Source organism: Pezoporus flaviventris, unplaced genomic scaffold (assembly GCF_033815535.1).
Source record: "Pezoporus flaviventris isolate CSIRO_AGI_PZ_B2104156 unplaced genomic scaffold, CSIRO_AGI_Pfla_v1 ptg000001l, whole genome shotgun sequence".
Taxonomy (NCBI): Eukaryota; Metazoa; Chordata; class Aves; order Psittaciformes; family Psittacidae; genus Pezoporus; species Pezoporus flaviventris.
The window spans coordinates 18277672-18293112 of NW_026892549.1; the positions used below are offsets into that span (position 1 = coordinate 18277672).

The window sequence follows — 15441 nt, forward strand, 5'->3', positions numbered from 1 at the left end:
TTCAAAGGAGGCTGATAACAGCTGTGAAATTCATAAAAACATTAGTTATGGGCAGAAGCTGCCAGAGAGAATATCTTGCTGTGCCAGCACTGTGTGTCGGTGTTTCCCTCATGTAAACGTTTTGCAATTTCCAGTTCACACGGAGCTCTGATGTTTCCTGCAGATCTCAAATCCCCACCTCTGAGCCATACTCACTTATGCAAGTGGGTTTCACACATGAAGCCATGCTTTTGTGCGCAGACAAAAATACCTGTTAGCCAAACCGTGCAGCCTCGAAATCCACCCCTGGTACCGACGACCTGACCTCTCTTACTCCTGCTGACATGATGGGCTTGGTAAACCACATTGGTTGATCCCTGATGAAAACAAAGCAAAACAAACCAATTTTGTTACCTTGCTGCTCTCTGTACCAAAGAAAATTTCATTTGGGACTAACATAAGGGAGAGAAATGCAAATCCACTAAAAATCTGCATGAGCCATTGCAGTAAACCTCAGCAAATTGTCAGTTTGCTCTAAGTTGGATTTCTGTCTGAACAGCGCAGACTTGTTGTTTGAAGACAGTATTTCCCTCTGCTCAGAGCGCTCTGGTAGCAGTACCTTCACGTCTGCCACTGCCGGCAGTGGCAGAAGGTGATTTGCTTTGTTGCAGGAGCGCTGCCAGGTGACTGATACACCCGCAGGCAAGGCATGGGAGAACAGAGAGTGTGCAGAGGTACAGGCAGCACACTCCCTGCCTCTTCGGCATTTTAAAATACAGGCAGACTCGCCTATTATTTTAATTACGCTTGCAAAACAAAAGCAACTTCGTAGCTGCTGATGTACTTGGTGTGTTCAACATGACACGGCTGCTAATAATTGCAGCTGGGGCACGAAACGGCAACACAGCAGGGCTGAGCTGAGCAAAACCAGGACCCAGATGGGAAACACGGTGGGATAGGCAGACGAAACAATACCTAACACATATACGTGCGCTTCCAAGTGCAAACAAGGGATCAGCACAGCGCTGAGCCAAAGGCCTGAATTTTGGTGCTTCCTAATGTTGACCTGCTGTGGGCAGAGCAGCCTCAGCTTCTTCACTGGGACACAATCTAAACCAGGCTCTTTGTGTCCTGCAGTGCTAGCAACAGTACTTAGACAATGATTTTTTGCACATATAATATCTACAAGATCTTATTAATAGTGAGAACTTCCAACTGAGGCTTCCAAAGGAAAATTGTCAGGAAGGAACAAGGATATAAATATTTTCTCCACAGCCAGATTCTGCACAACCACAGGTTTATCCTCAGTTTCATATCATCAGTTCAAGAGCAGGTCCGGACTTTCCCATGGTTCACATCTTGCTATATAAATATTTCCACATCTGAGGTCATAGCAGAGAAGTGATCATCTTTCATTTGTTCAAGCATAAAATTTTTACAAGAAAAAGAAAAAAAGAAAAAAGGAATGGGAGAAAAATAAAGTTCAAGCTCCCTTTTAAACACGTTAGCAGAACAGCCTGATTGGGTTTTTTTTTTCCCTCTGCTTGCTGTGTCATTAACACTTCAGCATGATTTTCAGGACTTTAGTCTCAATACCCTCCAGCAATGCATCTTCTCATTCCAGGGACTCTCGCTTCCCATTTTCATTGCCAAATCAACCAGAGTGTGTGTGTCCCTGACATCTGCAGTTGTTTCAAAGGATAAAATCAATTATTTGGGGGTTGGAGTGTAGTGGATGGACAAGATGCTATCATCTGAAACACAGAGCCTGGGTACCGCAGCAAAACAAAACCAACGAAACAAAACCTCTCTAGATCTGACCCCGGAAAAGTGAGTGAGCTCAATGCATCCTGGTGAGTCAGAAAATAAAAGATCTGGTTTCTGTGTTTCTTGCCATTTTGTCTGGGGTTCCTTGCAGAGGGGTCTCAAAAGTCTGTTTGAATGTTTTGAGCTTGCAAAGGTGAGCCAGCACCACAGCGGTTTAATTTCCACCCGTCCCCAGGGGTTCCGACTTGGGCAGAGACTAAATGAGCGTATGCTGAAGATCCAGCTAACAAAAATAACTCTTTCTCCCAGGAAGCACAGGTGTGCTCCTGCTGTGTTTACTCCTGGTTGAGCTCTAGCACTGCTCTGAAATTATGCATCACCTAGCCAAGGACCCTCAGCACAGCACATGCGCCCAAACGCACCTTCCCAACAGCCTGCCACCACTCAGCCCTGCAGCAAAACCTCCCCTGCTGCAGCCTAACACCTGCCCTGTGACCACACACTCCTCAAGTGCAGCACTCCAAAACCCACAAAGCATCTATTTTGCAATTTGTTTGCAAACCACAACAGATGAGACTGATATTTCTGGATGGAGAAATGAATGTGCATGCTTCGAATCTGTCACAGCCTCTGCATCAGTAGGAACTCCAGCTACACACCTGCCCTTGCAGAATGTTGATCTGCTGGATCCGTCCTGCAGGAGATGAATTACGATAACATCCGTGCCTTGGGAAGATGCAGGAACTAACACATTCCTACATGGCTGATGTAACGAGATTGTTACAAGTACACGTTGCTGTGCCATAAATCTTCCCAGTGCATGCATCTCAGAGCTTTTCTTTTGCATGCTGGCATCTTTTGGAGCTTGGGAAAACATCACTGAGGGCATTTTTGCAATTCGGCAATGCTGGCAACGCTGTCAAACCTCTTTGATCTGCTGGGAGCTGGTACCAAATCCCTCTGATTTTTCTGCTGTGTCAATAATCTTGCTGGTAAACTCTTCCTCACCCTGAGCAGCCACCTGCCACACACCAACTCAAATTCTCGGTGTCAGCTACACCAAAGATAAAGCAAGAGAGAGAAACACAAGCAAGCAGCAGATGTCTGGGATGGCAGCTTGCTTGGCTGGAAACACCAGCTTCCTACCCAGTCATCCCCCAGCTGGGACATGGCTTGGTAAGCCAGAACCGTAGCATGATCAAAACAGAGTGAAGGCACCACCCAAAATAACCACCAATGGCCTAAGAGCAAACCCTGGAGAGATTTCATCTGAACAAGCATACACTGCAAGACAGCTGGGAGGCAGAGATAACTGGTGGACAGGGTTTAATCGGATCCAGGGCTCTCCTACTGATTTTATTCCCACAGTTTAACCTCATCATTGTAACCCAAACATATTTAAAAGAGATAATCCAATTCTCAACACAACACACTCACTCCTGGATATTGGGCCCCTGGCAGGGAAAATTTAGGGACACTGGAAAGCATTTCTTGCAATAGTCTAGATCAAAGATGTGATGTTTGGGGGAGGAATTTCTTACCTAAAATTCAGCCCCAAGCAAGGCTCTAAGAAGCCAAGAAATGACCCGGCAGTGTCTCCAAAGAAGAGCCATGGAACCTCTGCAGCCAGATGGTTAAGAAGGGCACTGGTACACCCTCTCCTTTCCTTGGAAATTTACTGTTTGGCCACACGTGCACGACCTCAGCACTCAGCCCACCCTGCCTTACCTCATTCAGGCAATGAGACAAAAAATAAAGACATGGCTCCAAACCTTCTGCCATGGAGACAGCAGACCAAGAAGCCAAATCCTAACTCTGCTTTTGGCCCTCCCTTCTCGTGAACCTTTCCATGAGCCTGACAAACTGGGAGACACCAAGACCTCAGATGTCTTTAAGATCACGCTTGAGTGAGCTATTTCCAAATGCCTCCTGGCCTGGCTTCCTAAACAAACAAGTTTTTCCCCACTGGTGGTAGAAGATGCTCCTCTGCTTTGTGAAAGCAGGTTGCAGGAAGAGGCAGGAGGCTTTTTCTTGATGTTCCTCCCAGATAAAGAGATGGACCCCTGAGACAAGAGTACACCACAACATAGACCTGTTGGAAATGAGGAAACATCAGTGTCCTCTGCTCTGAGAGCTACCACTGCTCAGTTCATGGTGTCTGAGAAAGTAACCTCAGGTTTTTGTTAAGTATTTGGCCCTGAAAGGGAGCAACTGTGTTTGCCCGCATAAATAGAAGGTTGCATGTGACTACCCACACAAGAGGTGTTGCCAGGGAGCATCTTCTCCTCTCATCTGATAGCTAAATGCCTGGTGGACTGTTCCCAACCATTGCTGACATTTGTTAGGAGCAGAACCACTGCATGATTAATAGAAAGCACACTAGAAGAATATTTAGGCTTGTCCCAACAAATTACATGCATGATTTGCCACCTTCCACTTGAAATTTAAGTATGTATGAACTCTGGTTCTTATGACACAAGGCAGCACCTCCTCCTTACCCCACCTACCCATTTCTTTAGTCAGCATCTCCATAACAAATGGGGTCAGGGCAAGAAACAAGTGCAAGTGCCACATGCTATGCTGAGGGGTGGAAACAAAGGAGAAGAGCCAGAAGCTGCGCGGGACATTCAAAAGATCCCCAAAGTGCATACAGTCCCCTCAGGCCAACTCTTGCTCAGCCATCTGTAGAAGGCAGAGCTCTCCAATGTTGCAGGAGGAAAGATTTGTCATTAATAAGCAGTGCTGGTCATCACAAAGACTGATGAGGTCTAAAACAATGTCCTTATTGCGCCCTTACTTTCCCTCCGCTGCTGAGGTAGTACCTCTGCCTTGCTGTAGCTGGCACAGGCAGGGTGTGAAGCTGTCCAAGAACACAGCTCGTGGCAGGCTGCAGCAGCATCCCATTCCAGAGAGGAACTCCCTCCTGAAAACACAGCACGGATCAGCCCAAGAATGAAGCCAGTGGAGAAACACTCTTGTAGCGCGGTGCTATGAAGCACATGCTAGTCACACGTCTGGCTCACTTAACAGGAGGGCCATCTTCGTAGGAACATGGTTAGCAACCAAGTGACAGCTGGCAGGACTCTCAGCCCTGGGAAAACCCAGACACAATGGTGAGGGTAGGGTCAGGACTCCCCCAGCTGCATTTTTGTTCACAGAACTCTCATGTAATCAGGAACACAATCCCTTTTTTTCCTAGACAAGCACCTAGCCCTATTTTGGTACTGCAGCCCGGACATCTCTCCAGGAGGGGGGAAAAAAAGGCTTTCAAAATGTTATCAATGTTTTCAGCTAATAATATTTGCAAATGGTAAAACAAGCTTTTAAAATTATAAAATGATCAAGAAGATTTCAAGTTTGAAGTCAAACACTTGCCTCTGGAGGTTGATCTAACTTACTGCTTAAAATCCCCTCCCAAATCCTGCCATCTTACCAAAAAAAAAAAAGAAACCAAAAAACCCTAACTTTTGTCCTAATAATTGAATTTGATGCATAAAAATTAAGCTCACGAGGCTTTTCCTTAAATAACAATTTTCTTTTACCAGGGCAAGTCCATTGACTGCTCTTGCAAATGGGCAAGCTGACCTAAAGAAGACAAAGTATCCATCAGTATAAGGCGAAAAACCTTCTGTGAAAGGATTTTCTGGGCTGCAGAAAAGCAAAACTATTATACTCAGAAGAAAAGGAGGAAGAAAGGAAAGGGGGGGCTTTTGCGTGTGGAACCAAAGATTTGACTATGATCACACTGAAAAATGATGGAGAAACCTCAGACTCTCTGAAGTCCCAATTCAGCTCTCTTAACCCTAAGCCTATAGACTTGTGTTTGATTCATTGAATGGACTAAGGTAGTAAATACTTCAAAATCAGCTTAATTCTTTCCCAGGGGAAATCCCCACCAAGATGGAGTTCCCCTGGAAATTTTGCCCATTTCACTACCAGGAATTCTACCATTGTGGCGCAGAGCTTGGCTGGCAGGTCCAGAGGGGGAAGTGGGACTTCTCAAGCACCTGATGATGCATTACTGGCAAAACAAAAACAACCAACCCAAACCCACAACTAAACTAGGACTATGTTCCAGTCATCTTGTAAATCAGACTCTGAGTTTTAGACTGTGTGACTTCACATCAGCAAGTTGGGTGTTAAAATCTGCCTTTCTGAAGGCACTCAGATCAGGCATTTCTTTATCTCTGAATTAAATGATGTCAGTACTCTAATTTCCTTGACACGCGAAAGCTAGTGAGTCATCCTGCACTCCTACATTTTTGGGATGAATTTGCAAGGCCAGTACAGATGTTCTAAAGACAATCTTCCTATCTTCATTCCAGAAATCACAAGGGACACCCGCATGGGTAACAAATATTTGACAAACAAAGCCTCTCGCCAGCTGCTAACAAAAATAACAATTTAAACAATAAATCCTTCCGTGACTGCCCTATTTTTAATATTCGTGCAGCTCTGCTAAATTACCTCCTCTAAATGAACCCATTTAAGCCGTTCAGCTCGAGTTCATTTTGCAAACAACGGGTTTGACACTGCAAAAGGAGAACTGCTTTGCTTTGATGTATGGCATTTGTTACAAGGCTGCTCTGGATCATGCCAAGACTGCTGGACCACACTCAATGCAAAACTGGTTATCTTGCCAAAGGAGGGAACATAAGCTATGTTCTTACTGCAGTACAGATAAGTTTTGGGATTAAACACCCACAGAAAGTGATCAAGAACATCTAACCTCAGAGAATACCAAAAAGAAGGGAAATACATGACCAGAAGATAGGTGACCAGTTAAAAAACACAGAGATGGTGTAGCTCCATGACCTCCACTGGCAAATCCAATGCCCAGTGGTGCACAGAGCTGTGACCAACAGCCAGCTGAGCTGCTATGCACAGTGCAAGGGCATCTGCATGAGAAATGCTGTACCAAAACAGAGCAGCACAACATCATTCCCATACCAGCAAGAACTACCAAGTACACAAGACCATGCTTCTTTATCTTCTTTTGGAGCAAACTATCAGGTTACAGAAATGGTAAACTGAGAATGACTCCCTCAGATTCAGGGACAAGAGGGATGGAGGACAAGGGTACATACTGTGACTACACATTAACTTCAGTATAAAAAAATACCAATCAGGTAGGAATTGTATCTACATGTAATTTTATTTTTTTTTTCCCTGAATATGAGATTTAGGAATTTAATTAATGTGTTGTGGGTCCCTATGGTAAATAAACCAGTGTAAATGTCCCACCTCTTACCATGCCAAGGGAGGCACCCTATCCCTTAAAACAGAACAGAGAGACAGACAGGACTAATACACCAAATACCACGGAAGTTAAAATTTGATGTGCAGTGTAGAGATTGTCAGCTGAACTAAATTTTGTTCAGTTGTAAGATACAATCAAAACCACAAGCCCTGCGATTCAGAGATGCCACATGGGACTGGCTTACTCAGAGGGTCCTCCAGTGGGCGCTAGGAGCCAACACGTCAGCGCAATATCCCGTTTCATCAAAACCATTCCCTTTGATTGCTCCACAAATCAGTTCAACAAACCAGGACCACTGTTAACCTTCCTTCAAAAAAGCTGAACTAGCACTGCTTTAACACATAACACAGTGAGTCACATTCAAGCGTTTCGTGTCCCCATTAACTCAGTTTGCAACAGGCTTTCAAACTTGGAAGCCAACATCTAACCATCTAACCATAGCATGTGGGACTTCAGCTCCATCTTCTGCTAAGTGAGAAAGCAGGATTTCCTCCAAGCTAGCACAGATTGACCTGAGCCCATGTTGTCTCTACAACAATAAGGGGACAAGATACCTGTTTTTAACATCCTCATCATATCCCTCTCAGGAAAGAAATCCTGTATCTGCTGAAAAGCTCTAGTGGGAACCACAAAGGATCTACATTTCAAGCAGCTTAATCAGGTTTTAAAATACATATTTCTGTAAAAGAACTAATCCTCTTGCATCACATCCCCACAGGACACGGTGGCAGCCTGCTGAAAGAATAAAGCTGGACACTAGCTCAGGCTGGTGGGGGCTTAGCGTCACAGCCACATGGTGCCTCTCCCTGCCCCATAAAGCATCCAGGATGGACATGCAGTCTTGAACCTGGTATCCTGAACCACATGCATTTGACTTTGCAATGGTCAATGGCTGCTAGCAAGCGACACAAGATCTCTCTCCACCTCAGTGATCCTTTTGAGGTTTGCAAAGTGCAAAAGCAGCAGTAGGAAGGACTGTGGGAAAGCTCAGCCAGAAACACCATGCAGGACATGGTTAAACAGGGGAACTTGGCTGAGCAGGCCAAAAGTTCACTTGGCTGGAAAATATCATAAACATGAATTCATGGAAGGAAAGTTCATCAAGGACTATCAGGAAGAAAGGCAGGGCCTCTGGTATCTTGAGTTGTAAATCAGTAGGAGTTCGGACAATGCACTGTAGTGTCCCAGCCATAAACTCTTCCCTGGCCCCCACTCTTGACTGCTGCTGAAGACTGCAGACAGGGCCAAGCAAACTCAGTCTCCTTGGTCTTTCTCTTGGCTGAAGGCAGAGTTGCTTTCACAGTCATATGATTAAGCATGCCATCCAATGCAACAAGCTGCATGAGACAAGCCCAGTTGAGGATTCAAGGTCAGAGACACAAGGATAATCCACAGACACTATCATGCCCTGAGGGTGGCACCATCTCCAATTTTACAGGCACAGAATAGCACAAAGTAAAGCAAACAGCAGATCAAGACTTGAGCTCCCACAATACTTAAGCCCTATAAAAATGACATGCTTGAAAAGCAGCTCCCCTAGACTTCAGGCTGCACCTCCAAGAGCTCAATGCTCCTCATATCCATCCTCATGGTCGCAGACCGGCTTTGCAAAGGTGGGGGCAGATGCAATGAGTTGCGCCGGCCGTGGCTGAGGTGACTTGTTCAGCACCATGCTCAAGGGCCAGGGCAGAGGCAAGCACACAATGGAGTCTCCTGCAGCAGCAGAAACCTCCTCTAAAATGAGGGAGTTTTCCCTCTTCCACACCCACTGGCAACAAACAACGGATCTCCCCATCAGAAGGGCTGGGCAGGCCTGAAAAATGACCTCCCACTGACACACTTTTTTGCACTACAATGGAAAGCTGAAAACATTTTGATACTGAAGAAAACATTCTGTTCTGCCAGAGGCTGTGAAGACCTCAAGGTTAGAAAGTCCTGGAAATGCAGGTACAAATGCTTGTTTTCCAAAGAATCATGAGAAAAGCCCATCTCAGCAAACCCTGAAAAGCTGCATCTACAGGGAAGCCACGTTCAAAAAGAGAAAAAAAAAAAAAAAGCCAACTGGCTCCCTTCTCAAGCTCTGATCTCCAAACAGGCCAACACATTTTGGCACCCACTCAGTAGATAAAGCTTTCGACACATATAGTTGTAACTGAGCCAAGCTATAAGTAAACGAAAAAGGACTGCTCTGAGAGTGACAGGAGGCAGTGCTCACAGCAAGCTGATTTTGTCTTACGGGCAAAATCCTAACTTCCAGTGTGCCGTTTTGTGACGCACATCCATGCCAAATGCCTTGACCAAGCTTTGTTGCATCTCTCCTTCTGTTAATGATACACTCCAAGTAAATTTTCACTTGGAAATTATTAAGCTGCCAGACCATTAAGGAACTATTTCGCACTTCCTACAGCTCTGATTCAGAGTTAAATCAGAGATAACCATTAGTCACCCTGCTCACAATAATAGTAAATTAATAAACAGCAACCTGAATTACATGGCATTTCTCTTAATGGACTTTAAAGATACTGAAGTGTACAAGCACTGTGATCAAAGTACAAGTTCTAGACAGGGCATACCTTTAGGACCATTAATACAGGCCCTGCACACCACTTGCCTTTTGTGGGCATGTAAAACTGCAAGTTTATCTAAAACACCTGGTTTCAGATAGGCAAGGTCCTTTCATTTTTAAAGGCTATTCAAATACACCCTCCAGGATCAACATCAGAGCAATAAAAAAAAACAAATGCAAGTATGCCACTGCTTATCTTGAAAACTCTCCAGAAAAAACAAAATCCCTGTGGCCTCAATCTAAGTTTCAGCTGCAGTGCACATGTCTGGGTAGCACTGGCTCTTCAAAATCATTTGCTGTCTTGCCTAAAACCACCTGTTGATGCTGCCCAAAGACAGCATAGATAGAAACCTATGCCCGAGTTACGGGTTTTGGCACAGATTTGTAACTGGCTGTGACTTCATCAGTACAACCTGAAAACCAGACGAGGCTGGAGTCTGTATTTATCCAGGAGTCCAGCGGCAGGACAGGAAACAACATGCTGACTCAAAGCGCTTTGACTCAAGAGCTGGAAAAATCACAGTTGGGTTTAGGTGCCCTGGCCACTACCCCAGATGGCACCCACCATGCCGACCACCGTCTCCAGCAGTGCTCAGCTGCACTTCTCCAAACCAGGCCCTGGGAGAGGAAGAAATACTGTGAAGAACCGCTAGTCCTGTTGGGAAAGCAGAAGATTAACCTCCGAGCGCATGAGCAGGTATCAGGCCTGACCTACCTGCCCGTCTCCCACAAAGACAAGGAGAAAAGCCCTTCAAAGTTCCCTTTCACTTTTCCATGTACACACCCTTGTACAGCCCCAGGAGATGCTCTGACCATGCAGCTTCCTGGGAAACTTGCCCTATTTCTCCTGCTGCCATGGCAGTACCAGGGGACACCAGAACAAGCCTCCCTGCACTTGGGGAAGGTCCACCAAGGTCCTCAGCTTGCAGCTTCTGGGGCTGGACCACACCAAATTGATTATTTTGTTCCACATCCTCTGGAGGGCTCAGTCTCTCTGAACCATAGAAATAAAGGGGCATTAATATTTAGGAGCCTGTAACTTTTTCTGGCTTTTTTTTCACTGAAATTCCCCAAATGGAACACCCTGATTCTTACAGAGTACGTTTAATAAACATGGGTCTGGCAACTGGCAGCCTCGCAAAACAGTGCGAGTGAAGGGAACAGCAAGGTGGGGCAACAGACTGGAAAGGTAACTTTTTAATAGCAAAGGACTTCAAAAGAAACAGGGAGAAGAAGGGAGAGAGCTATAGGAAACGACAGAAGTTGAAATAACTGTGTATCAAGATAGTTTATCTGCTGACCTTTCTGTGATCTTCGAAAAAGAGAGATATAAAGCAAAAAAAGTGATAGAAAATATATCAAATATACCAATATGCTAAGTATGAAATGAGCAACTAGAAACCAATCATCTTTTACTGTCACAGTGCAATGAGTTAGGTACTGTGTTTCACAAAATAAATCACAGCTGTAAAGGCAAGACTTTTGAATCACTGGATAAAACATCAGAAACACTGTACTGAGTAATTCAACCCAGACCAAGCCACACTAACTCCCTGAAATCACAGCTCTGCTGCTTGGTGTAGTTGCCTGTGCAAGTGTCACAGTGATGAACTACACAGAACTACTTTGAACATAAACATCCTTAAAAATGTTTTGGTCTTTATGTTCAAAACATAAGTAAAGAATAAGTGTGAGAGGAGATGAATGCATGTTTGTTTAGGTTTTTTTTTAAGTGAACTTTTTATTTTACATTGCTTTGAAATTTAATTTATGATGCTATACATATGTTACTGCACAGCCTGTGATATCACTTGGCCCACCCTGTGCCTGCAGTTTTTCAACATGAAAATAGCTTTTAGGCAAAGAAACTAAGCCTTTTCCTATTTTCTCAGAGTAGTCATCTGTTTTGTAGGGTTTTTTTCTCTTTAATTAAAAAAAAAATCTAAATTATTTGTACATTTTAATTTATCCTTAAATCAGACCACATAATTTGTGACTGTGCACATAAACCCTACACAAGCAAAACTGAACTATCAGAAGTTACCACTTTGTGATCCACTGAGCTATGGAAACAACATCCCAGTGAAAGCAAGGGATGCCACATGCCATGTGGTTCAGAGTCCTGGAAATACTTTCACAAGGCCAGACACATGACAAACCTGTAACACCCCCAAAAAGGCAGCTTCAGTACTGGGCTTTCTTTCTCCCCTAAGCACCCCTTCTCTCCACTAAGAGAAGCTCCCTGGAAGCAGTCAGTGAGGATGATGTTTGCCCACTGCCAGGGGCAGGACTCTGGCAGCCAGCTCTGAACACCTCCACCCCAACATGCATTGAGCTGCATTTTCTGCGCACCCACAGGGACATGCAAGCCACGCAGCCAGTGGCACTGGCGAGGGGCCAGCCCCTCCAGGGCAGGGCCATGCCCATGGGCTTGTGCTCCGTGGCAAGGCGCTTTCACGGAGCACACTGCTCCTTCTGTACGCTCCTGCTTGGTATGAAAACGCTGCTCAGTGGGGAGAAGTAACGAGCTACGGAAATACCAGTGACACCTCAGACGCAGAGAGAACAAGCTGCTGTTTCGACAGGGCTAAAAGGACTGCTCAGCCCTGAATGCGGCGCTGTGCAGGAGCCCACACAATGAACAAGGGCAGTCCCACAGCTCCATGCTACTCACTGCAATTACTTTACCGTGTACTTACTCCTGAGAGCAGGATTTCACGACTGGGGCACACAGGGGGCTTGTGTAAGGAACATTAAATCTTTAAGGTCATCCTTACAGACTGTTCTTGTCCCCCAGAAGTCAGCCCTGAAACTGGTCAGAAATGAATGCTGTTAGTGAGGTCTGAGAACTGAAGGACACTTCCCAACACTTAGAGGACTTCAGGCTTCTTGCAATACCATGAGCAGAAATGAAGGGAGCATTTCCATACTAACCAGCCAAAGATTCCTGCACACCGAGTCTTGGGTCTTCCGCAGAATTAAGGTGCCTTGTTCATTTTCAAGGACAACACATGCAGAAGTAAAAAAAAATTCACTTTTCTTCTTTGTACCCTACCATAAGCTTCTATTAATAAATGGGTGTGCAGTTAAAATATCCTCAAATTACCCACAAACTCCAGAGAACATTCAGACTGAATTCATGTGCAATTACTCAATATCCAAAACGAGGAGCACAGTCAAATAACACAACCAGTCCATCTTGTAACAGCTACCACTACTGCACCTTTGAAAAGCTGACAGCTAGCAAACATCACCAGCGAAACCTATTTTGGACATATTCTAGGACAGAGAACAATGCTGGAAACAACCATCCCCACAAAACCTTCTCTGTGGGAGAAAAATTAACACATCACCCACATTATGGAGAAGTGGTAAGCCCTGACATTTCATTAGTAATAAGGACTTTTATGAGTCATAACAATTCATGTTACTGGGAGAATGAAAAATGAGGATTAAGTAGGGAGCATCAGAAGGACGAGCTGTGGTACTAACAGGGCTCTCAGGAGGGCAAATTATTCCGTGTGTCCCATCTTCATTTTCTAATGGTACCGTCTTGGCTGTTGCAGGTACAAAACGTGTCATGAAAAATTCACCACCATATTAAAACTCCTTTAAGCTACAACATTCAGCCTGCTACTTGCAGGAGCATATTGTGTTGTTGCCTGCTCCTTCATTAGGCAGAATCTCTGATGCACTGCCAATGCCTCAACCCTCCTGAACCACACCGTGTAATTGCACTGAGACCGAATGCAATTGTCTGTTTGTGTATGCTAATAACTGAGCTGATCAAGGGACCCCTATCAAAGTTAAATGCCTTATCCCAGTCCTTTGGTATCAACTTGAGATGGCTAAAACTGAGACACTGGGACTGCGTTAGGAGCAAGAACTTCACCTATGCTCTCTGCAACACATGTCCCTGGCCATAGACCAGGAGGATCATTAACGGAGTATCACTGCCATTTCATCATAATTATCAAAACCTCTTGTCATTAGTGAAGTCATACCTTTTCCCATTCTATCAGCTACCTAGAAGATAAGCACATGAAAATAAGCCCACAACTGTCAACCAGATAGCATCTGTTTTGACAGTCTCAGTACAAAGGTCAGCCACGATCCTGCTTATAAAGGTCATTTTTTCAGCCCAGGGTAGAGGCAAAGGAGAGGGATTATTCTGGAAGTTCACTAATGCCTCTCTCCTATCACAGCAATAAATAAAATTCCCCTACACAGCTCACGTCTTGCATCCCCTTCCAGAAATAATCCCTAAACCACAGGTTTTCATGTTTCCAAGAACATCCTGCCACACAGGCGTGCTTTGTTAAGCATGGCTTTGGTTGCATTTCTACCCAGACAGATTACCAGTGTGCTCAAACTGCACTGGATCCATCTGAAAAGTTTACGACAAAGTAAATAAATAAATGGACCAGCAAAGCAGCCCAAAAGACTTACATCAAGATTTCTTACAGTTCTGATCTAAAACCTGGAAAGTGTACGTGCAGCCAGAAGGACCCAGACCTCACATCCCAAATCCAAGAAGTGGGAGAGGGCAGCTAGGAAGAGGAAAAAGGTTTCTGGCTGTAACTGCGATTTGCAGTTTTCATTTCCAACTGAACTACGCTCCGGATATTACTATTTGTCTTTGCTGTGCAGCTTTTCTGTGAAACACGATGGCTCTTGCTGCAGCGCTGGCAGCCGCTGGGTGCTGGTGGCGGCTGTCTCACCAGCGTCTCCCCCCGGGTGGGACCTGGGCAGAAACCCGACAAGCCGTGAGCGCGGTAGTGGCTCAGCTTCTCGCTGACTCAGCCTTCGGCCTCGCCCGGGAGGACCGGCTGCGCCGGGCACCGCTACCGCGCTTGCCGGGTGCGGCGGGGCGGTGCGCGGCTCACCCGCGGGCAGCCGAGCTGTGCCCGGGGCACGCACCGCTCGCACACCTACACCAGCGCGGACAGACGCCTGGCGACAGCATTCACCCTCAGCGCCCTGCACCGTAACGCGGCGGATTTAACGTCCTCCTGCGAGGGGATCGGGGTACCCCGGGAGGAGGACGATGGGTCCGGCCCCAGCGCCGAGCAGAAGGCGCTCGCCAGCCGCAGACGGGACCCGCGGGGGTCGATCCCCCTGGGGAGTCCACTTCTGCCCAGCACCGCCCGCCTCGGCGCGAGCCCGCAGCCCTGCAGGAAAAGCGGCAATATCAGGAGCATGAGGAAAGGGTTTGTCTTAGCAGGGAGCTGGAAGCGCCCCACAGCAGCCGCAGCCCCCCGCCCGCCAGCCCCGTCCTACCGTCTGCGGTCGGCTCGACATGGTGACGGGCGGCGGGGCCGAGCTGCGCAGGGCCTATAAGGGCTCCCGCGACACGTAGCGAGTCCCTGGGCCGGCCCCTTTCGCCCTACGCCCGCCCCTGCCACCTCCTTCTCTGCCCCAGTCAGCAGCGAAGGGAGGCCGGCAACCCTCGGACGGGGAGGGAGGCCTGGCTCCGAGTAATGGGCGCAAGGCCCGGGGAGCATCGTGACAGTGCGGGGCTCGGCCCCCTCAAAGGACGAGTCACCCCCCGACAGAGGGGGTAACAGGCAATGACAAAAGCTCCCAGCCCGATGGCTTAACGATGCTAATCTAAACGTCCCTTGAAATTCACTATCTGGGGCTTGCCTGTCGAGTTTGGGCTCAGCTATGGCATGGTGCCTACAGACACAGAGGTGACAGGCAAGCTGGCTTCTCCCCTGCCAAGGCACAGGAGGGGGAAAGACTGAGATAGGGGCATTTGGCCAAGATGCAGGCACCTAGGGTAAAAGGACCCATCCTTGTCTGGATCATGCATGTCCTCAGGCAGAAGCCACATGTGAATTTAAGCAGAGGGAGAGAAGGAAGGGGT

At 46.5% G+C, this 15441-nt stretch overlaps 1 protein-coding gene across 1 annotated transcript in view; it reads right to left on the reverse strand.

The window, feature by feature from the left end:
- Positions 1 to 14961, reverse strand: part of PAPSS2 (3'-phosphoadenosine 5'-phosphosulfate synthase 2) — a 29319-nt gene extending 14358 nt beyond the window's left edge. The window contains exons 1-2 of the mRNA XM_061446737.1: positions 14853 to 14961; positions 251 to 356 (exon numbers count right to left, since the gene is read on the reverse strand). Of these exons, the coding sequence (XP_061302721.1) occupies positions 251 to 356; positions 14853 to 14873 (127 nt within the window). The 5' untranslated portion in view covers positions 14874 to 14961. The remainder of the gene's footprint in view (positions 1 to 250; positions 357 to 14852) is intronic.
- Positions 14962 to 15441: the final 480 nt, after the last annotated feature.